At 45.7% G+C, this 8,642-nt stretch overlaps 1 protein-coding gene across 1 annotated transcript in view; it reads left to right on the top strand.

Annotated features, from left to right (window-relative positions):
- Positions 1-460: 460 nt before the first annotated feature.
- LOC147034445 (extracellular calcium-sensing receptor-like) overlaps positions 461-8,642 on the top strand; it is a 109,251-nt gene continuing 101,069 nt past the window's right edge. Inside the window, exon 1 of the mRNA XM_085883550.1 lies at positions 461-808. Within this exon, the coding sequence (XP_085739676.1) occupies positions 492-808 (317 nt within the window). The 5' untranslated portion in view covers positions 461-491. The remainder of the gene's footprint in view (positions 809-8,642) is intronic.

An 8,642-nucleotide genomic window follows, 5' to 3' on the forward strand; every position in this document is an offset into this window, starting at 1 on the left:
GATTTTCAAGGCGTTTGACCTCAGGTTGACCTTTGACCACAAAAATAGTTGCCTTCCCAGTCCAGTAACGTTACATGCATATCTTGTTCAAATTTCAAGTCGATTGACGATTTTAGAAATTTGATCTCAAGTTGACTTTTCTTTTTTTGGTACACACTGTCGAGGCTCGTATGAGAGGTAACACACACAATGTACAAGGAGAGAAGGAGACAAGAGGGACAGTTTTTCTCGCAACGTTTCAATTTTCAAATACGCAATTAAAACTCGCGAAGAGGAGCATTAAAACGAAATATCCAATTTATAATCTACATGAGTATTAGTAAGTGGGGACTAATATAATTGCTTCAAAACGGTTATAATCAAACCATAGTAGGTTTTTATTAATCAGTGCAGATCAAATCGCTATATTATGTGCATGAGATCACAGTCATCGCCTTCCCTGTCCTCATCGTGTCTCGTGGAGCGGAGAGGGAGGATCAGCTTCATCATTCATGTCTTGGTTCGTTTGTCATCTTGGAAGGCAAAGCCGTGTCAGGCATGTGAGACAGGTTCGGGTCGAACCCAACACACGAGTTGCGAACATCGTGCAGGGAACCACGATGGATTTTCCTGTTGGACTCGTTTTCAGATCCTACTTGATGCTCGTGCTTTGTTTGCTTGAGGTCGAAGCCTGTGCGATGTTCGACGAACTGCGTGCAACGCAGGCTCCGGGTGACGTCATAATTGCCGCGGTGTTCTCGGTTCATTATGGGATGATTTACGAAGCACAGAACTTTCGGCAGACACCGAGCGTCCCTCGCTGTACAAAGTAAGTCTCTTGATCGATCAGAACTTTCTAAAATGGTGCATCGCAAAGTGTTAGTGTAAAATATAACTAAAACGTACCTACATCAAAAGGCCTTCTTCGGAGAATTAATTGTAATTAAACGGGTGAAGAGGAGGAAATAAATTCTGGATGTAAATAATCAACTACGATGGCTCTGTTTTAACCTACCTTTCACTATCCACTTCACTCAACTCTTTTAGTTTCTCTATAATGTATCTGTAAATAAATACAGTACTCGGTTAGTACTAAATTCACTGTTTTATTTAATTTCAACCTTTCCAGCGAGCATGTAACCCCTCTAGTGCGGCAACTTAGCTAAATATAGCATAACAATTGTGCATTTTGTGAGGAAAGCACCAAATTTGGCACACAAGTAACCTATCATATTATGAACAGATTTGGATGTTGGGCCATCTAAAAATTTTTGATGGCAGTGGAAAATGGCTGCAACAGCCATCAGCGGCTGAATTTGAGATGGCCCAATATCCAAATCTGTTCATAATATGTTCGGTTACTAGTGTGCCAAATTTTGTGCTTTCCTCACAAAATGCACAATTGTTATGCTAAGTTGCCCCACTACTCCCTCCCTCCCCTCCCTGAAAAACCATGATCTTTCCTACCCCCATTAACCCACTCCAAACCTACCTCCTTCCAAATTTCCGTTTTTTCCTTCCTGAGAGTTTGCTTCTGTGTCCATTTTGTCCACCCTGCAGTATTTGTCCAAGTCTCTCTATATTTTGAACCTTGGCCCTGCTATTGGTGTGGTTCCCCCTTCTATTTGTTGCATCCTGATCTGTTAATTCTATATTCTAGCTCTTCCACAACCTTGACTTTGTATACAAAAAAAAGCGTGACCATGTCATTTACATCTTTTTAGTTATTTACCTTGTTGTTTAAATTAATGAGATCAGGACGATGAATAAAAAAAAAAAAATATATATATATATATATATAATGATATAAAGATACACCGACTTTGTTTGAGGATCCATGTAGTGAGTGGATGATTCATATATCAGAGGAGGGAAAAACTTCAATTCCTTTGAAGTGCACTTGTTGAGAAACATGCCAAAAATGGGATTATTTTACAAGAAATTAAGATGTCACAGAAAGAGTTTAACAAGCTCCAGTGAGTGTGAGAATGAAAAGGTAAACCAAGAAAGAACCCGAAGGAGATGACATAGGAGAAAAAGCAAGAATTAGAATGAATATAGGGAATTATAAAAAAATATATAAATTATTATACAAAAATTTAGAAAGAAATGTGAAAGGAACAAAGAACAAAGATGTCGGGAAAACCCAGACAGACAGATTTCAGCAGTTACTCCCCAGGCTCAAACACAGCAACATGTACAAGCTACCAGAGGTGCGTCAGCGGAGAAGCACAGTCCACACAGTAGCAGGATATGGTACAAACATAATGAAATGGTAGACCAAGAAGGAACCTGAAGTAGATGGAAGAGAAGAACACGTGGTTTGGACTGAAATGGTTTCAACATTGAAAGAATTGAGGAGGAAAGACATTTGGGAGAAAAAATATATATATACCAAAGGAGGTTGAACAGTAGAAGGGCAGTTTGTATATCAAGAAACAGTATGTAAGCAAAATGAAGAGAATGATTCAATGAAAACTGGAATTACAATGGAAGAAGCGCAACATCCAGCCCGAGATAGGAAAGGGTGTAGAGTAGTTGATCGGGCCTTATGCTGCATAGCAGCTGGAAGATAAAGAATAAAGATAAGGAAATAGAAAAGAAAATATAGATCTGCGAGTAGTGTATCTATAACTCTCTACAGTTGTGTCAATGTGTGAACATCTTGTCTATTCATATAGATGTCTGTGCAGATGTAATCTCGAAGTATAGAATAATTTCCGTGGCTCAGGATGTGAGTAGAGCTGGTGCAGGAATGGGGATGCAGAATTGGCTATTTTCTGTATATAGAAAGACCCACCCACATCTCTCACCTGTAAATGGAGGGAATAGCCAATCAGCTCTCACCGAATCGACTACACCCAGGTGGGTCGGATTATATAAATGATTGGCCCCCTCCCATACTCCTCCAGCCCAAGTAGCTGCATAAAGCGACCCAAGAAGACTTACACAAGGTAAGTGCTAACGCTGTTTCGATCCCTTCCCAGAGTTCCTCAACAACTATAAAGACGTTCACACATTGTACATACATGGGAATGCCAATGCTATACACCCCCAATAAGTGATGAAACCAGTCTGGTAGCTGAGGAAAATATAGATCTGTTATGGATTCATATTGTTATGTATTTCAGAATCGGATCCAACTAATGCATACAATATTCAGGTCCTAAGACAGTTATTTCCATGAATGCAAGTCCAGAATAGACCCCTCCCCTTGTCTGGAGGGATTCTAACACTTTGATGCATTGGAGAAGGGTGTAGAACAGATTCCCTTTCTTATGGGATGGCCTTTTCATCTTTAGGACATGTTCATACATGCGAGATAGCTGTTAGCCCAATGGAGGCTTGTTCTACCCCCTTTCCATTGGGACACATTATTTCCACTTTGGACTTACAGGACATTTGATTAAGCAGACCGCGGGCTTTTCCTGAGGAGTTATTCTGTTAGTCAAATACGGCTGTGGATCATTTACCTCACTCACATCTCTTTCATTGACATTCAACACCCACCTCTCTTTAATCGACATTTGACATCCACCTTTTTCCATTGACATTTGACGCCCCGTTTGACAGCTCTATGGATGCTGGCTGGCTGGCTGTTGTTCATGTCAGGCTGAAAAGAGAGGTTATGGTTGTTGTTGACGTTTTGTGAGCGCTTCACGTTTTCGCTCGGTAATTCTGGCAAATGGCTGCTTTCTGCTGTTCGTCCAGCACCCCAAACATGGCATCATAAGCCAGGCCTGTGTTGATTTAGGGTTGCATCTCGCTCTGGTAAGGAAGGCATGATCGCGAGGTTGACAGTTGGTCACATGCAACGATGCGCCAATAGGCAAGGTGGATTTGGCTGACGTCTGTTTGAGGATCCGCCCACACTGGTCGCCTATAAAAAGGATGGGAGGACCGCTTTCCTGACAGTTTTTTGTGACAGCCGGTCATAGATGGGCGACGGTTCCTTTCAGCTCCAGTCAGTTTTGTGACAGCTGGTTACAGCTCCTCACAGCTCCTCACAGCTCCCCACAGTGCCTTACAGTTGTCCATTGGTTACGGCTCCTGATGGGGGGTAATGGTTGGACCGTTCTTGCTGGTTTTGCTCGTACCTGATTCTTGGCATCCCTGGTTCCTGGGGGTGATGACGTGACGTTGATTGGTGTTCGAGCCTGTTTCCGAGTGTGTGCACAGTGAGGCAGGGTGCTGGCGCTGGCAGTGGACCAAGGCACGCTCACACATTTTATTTGACGCATGACGACTTCTGCCTTGGTAAGCTGAGACCGGATTTCTTTCCTCCCTGAATGATCTACTGGGTACCTTGTCTCCTGTTTAATCGTTAAGTAAAGCATAGTGATAAGCATCTGCTCTTTGTCTGTTCTTCATTTGCTTGAGATTATTTTGATTTATTTGAATTTACCTATTTTCATCACAAAGAAATAAAAAGTTCTTCAGTTTATTTATTTTTTTCTTATTAATAAATCCCTTGTTGACGTTTCAACCTGTCCATGCTTGTCCTTTTCTTCCATTGATCCAGCATTGTCCGAACCTAGATAGACTGGGAGGTAATTACCAAACTAATTCACCTGTCATAGTCGGGACGCACTCGCGGAAAACGCTCGGCCGATCTACTTAAGATCGAATCAAGATAAGATTGGGGCATTGCCGACGGCGTGCTCCCTGTTCAGGAAGCCACGTGACCTCTAGTTAAACGGTGGACACTGGAACTCCTGGTTAACTGATTGGCATTCGTGGTTGTAGAGCAACCCACGTACCATGAAGTTAATTGTGAACGGTGGCCCCAGGTCCGGCTCTTCCAAGGAGAAACGAGGATTAACCCCCTCATAATACACGTGGCCATAACAATATATTGTTACGGACTCGGGGTCGGGACGAGAAGACCACTGGGGGGGGGGGGTGGAAGCTGTCTCTGGTTCCCACAAGAATCCCCAGAATCGCAGGCTGTCACACACGGATAACTCCGTAACACGGAGGGTCAATAACCGACCGTGAACACCAATAACGCAACCACGTGACTTGGGGTCCTCCGACGAATATCGGTTACCTAAAAATAATCATGTGACCTAATTACCGGGGGACATGCCCTCGGTACGCCTTGTCCGAACCGGATCACCTTTCCGGATCAGATGCAGCCAAGCGACGCTGCCAAGGAACGTACCGGCTAAAAGAACGGATAGTTGGGAATAAAGTCCCGGCTTGGCAAGGAAACGGACCATGCTGGATCAATGAAAGAAAAGACCAAAACGAGCTGGGAACATTTCTACACAAACATTTATTACAGGCAGGTGAGGAAAAATATGTGGCACAGTGAATAGATTTATTGTTGTGTGTAAGCAGGGATAGAAAGAAATGTGTGGTGTGATAACAAAACAAGCAACTTACTGAAGCAGACACAGAGCAGACTTATCCGGATACAATTCTTCTGCACTCTTAACTTAAACGAGGTCAGGCACCATGACACACACACACACACACACACACACACACACACACACACACACACACACACACACACACACACACACACACGAAGATGAGTTAATCTTAAGAAAGGAGAGGAGATGAGGCTAACTGTCTCGTAATACCTTGCACGGTTGACAAACCGTGCTCCTCAGTACGTTTTGGGGGAAGCTCCGCTGAGCGATCGAAGTTCGAGGGTTGGCGCATTGTCTCCTGCTTGATTACGATGTCGGCGCAGCAAATGCACCGATCCAGAAAAAGGGCAAGACCGTCAGGCGTGAGGGAGGAATTTTGGTGGAGCCAGGTGAGTGGGTTGTCCAGCAGCGAGAGGCAGCCGGGATCAGGCGGGTGGGTGGAGCCAGCGACGAGTGTGTGAAGAAGAAGATGGCATGAAGCAGACGCACGCACCACATGTGCCTGCTTCATTCACAATCCGTTATTTATAGGCCCTGCGGTGCAGGGCGGGGTGCCGTCCCGAAGTGATGCATCGTCACCCGAATCGGATGCTCCCATTGGGCCCCGAACACCACACTACCCGGCCGTTATGGCCAGAAGTGGCCTCACTGGTGCATCCGGTGATACCTCACTGAGCTGTGGAATCGTCTCGCTCCGAACCCCGCGATATGAATCTCTCCACACCGAACTCCCGGGCCATGCTCCGGTGACTGGCCGAGGGCCGCGCCGGTCCCACATGCCTACTCGGGCACTCCCGGCACGCTGCGGTTGGTGCTGTTCAATGTGCTTGCTTCATCCATACGCCATGCGGCCCGGGCGATCCGGGCCGTACAGCATGCATCTACTTGGTGGCAGCTGCGTCCACGCGGAGGTGCGTGAAGATGTCTGCCGTCCATGGCAGATATTGTTGGCCGTGGTGGTGAGCAAAAAATCCACGGTAAGACACCATCGTGAAACAGCGCAGACCCGAACAAAGATATGCGCCATGCGCGTCCTGTACAATGTGATGGTAAGATACCATTGTAATCAGCGCGCAGACCCGAATGAAGAGGTGCGCTATTTGTGCCCCTTACTGTACGATGATAAATTACCATGGGGCTGCATGTGGGTCTGCCATTGGGCATGCGGTTATCTTTCACAGTGGTGATCTTCACAGGTGGAGGTGTGCGTGGTGCCTGCCCTGATCTGTGTCATGGATTGAAGGAAAGGATTGGATATAATTATTAGATGCAAAAATGGGTTGAAAAGAAAAGAAAGCAGCTAGTGCATTCTGTACAGCATTGGCGTTTAGTGTTTGGTTCTACTATCTCCCTTGACGCCGTATTCTCACAGCGGAGCCGTCGTGTCGGTTATGTTTCTTCTGCCCTCCGCGAGAACACATTCTTATTATGGAGGATGTTGCTGTGGTTTTCAGAAGCGGCTGTCTGGGTGCGGTGCGTGGTTGGATTTATTTCAGGAATAAGAGGAAAAGAGTTGGAATGAAGATAAAGATATAATCAGACCTAACTGTGAGACACACACAACACACTTCGCCCATTTGACCCATTAGACATGAGGGAGAGGTCTAACTGCACATATATTAATGAAATAACTGTCTGGGGCTTACTGTATGATGGACGCCATTGCCTTGGAGGCTGAACCGCAACAATATTAACTCAGTAGTTTGTGCAAGTGCAGAGGATTTTTTTCCCACACCTGCTTCGTTCTCTGCCCCCCTCCCCCGCAGTGCCGCGCTGCCTTCTCCCCCCCCGCACTGCCTTTCCTTCCCCCCCCCCCCGCACTGCCTTTCCTTCCCTTCTCTCATGCTATCTCTCTCTGAGGTCGAGAAGAGGAAAGAGTGTCAAAGAATGTGCCAATTGGCCAAACGAAAGCTCTTTCTATGTTTTTTTTTTTCTTTAAATAATTATATTAGTAGTCAGAACTGCTGCTCGGATCAATTCAGTTTTCATATAGCAATGAATCGCCAGATCATGGCAGCATAGTCGAGAAGTACGCATTCTCGCTCTAAGCTGTCTCGCCTGGGTTCGTATCACAACTCGGCTCTGAACTCATCCCAGTGTTTTACAGGCAGGATGATTCATCAATGTGTGCACCGTCTCTTGGATGGACGTTCAGCTGGGCATCGCATCTGCCGGAATACCCCCTCCTCCTCTCCCTCCCTTCACTCCCCCCTCCTCTCACTCCCCACTCCCTCTCTCACCCCATCACACCCTTCTGCCTCTCACCCCCTTTTTTAAGAAGCAGAAGGTGCTTCCAACCAAAAGTAAAACACTAGATCGACCGCTAATTTGAGCAAATAAAGCGAGAGCAGACCTGGTCTCAGGCAGCGTTTCGCCAGCTTCACAGCCGGCTTCCTCAGGCACAATAGACCCCGAGCCTCAGCACGTGTCTGGTTTTTACTTCGATATAACCGCTCATTTCCGGTCACGTGCTGGTGTTTGAGGTCAAATGGAGAAGTGTTTTTTATTTAATTTTGCTAAAGCAAAAACAAACGTCAAATCACAAAATTGAAGGTGTGCTCTGCTCTTTCTTTGTTTTTACTTGCACGTTATCTGGTGTTGTTTGTGTCTGGGTGAGCACGTGTGTGCGCTTGTTGTTTTTGTGTTTCCGGGGCACGACCTTGGCTGGTTTCGTGTCCAGGTTGGCGATGATGAGGTGTTAGTTGTGCGAGTGTTGGGGTTCTCGTTGGGTGTTGTGCACACGTAGATGTGGTGTTTGGGATTGAGTGTTGTTTGTTTGCTCACCTTATCCAGCTTTTGCCATTTGCATTGTAGGTGTGTATTGTGTGGGTATGCCCACCGTCTCCCCAATTAGACCATCCTTCCGGCTCTTCACATGCCATGCTTCCAACATCAATTTCTGTCGTTTGTTAGATGTAGCGTCTCGGACACGGATCCCATCATAGTCAACTTTATAGTCAGATTGCAGGCAAAGACGTGCTATGGCTGACTGAGTCAACTTTCCAAGCCGAATTGCTCTATTATGTTCATCTTGCCATTGTTTTAAATTTCTTCCAGTATAATTGGTCACAGTCTTTGCATGATGAATGGTAAACTACTCCTGATTTATCACCAGTTGGTATTGGGTCCTTTAGTTTTGAAATGACATCACAGATGGTGCGTAGAGGCTTGTAGGCTACGCCAATCCGTAAGCCACATACTATCCTGCCAATCCTTTCAGAAATGCCCAGATAGTATGGCAGTACACAGTGTCCAAGTGTGTCTGGCTCCTTCCGTTCTGTC

Source organism: Eptatretus burgeri, chromosome 1 (assembly GCF_056783735.1).
Source record: "Eptatretus burgeri isolate ZD-2024b chromosome 1, Ebu_testis_v1, whole genome shotgun sequence".
Lineage (NCBI taxonomy): Eukaryota > Metazoa > Chordata > Myxini > Myxiniformes > Myxinidae > Eptatretus > Eptatretus burgeri.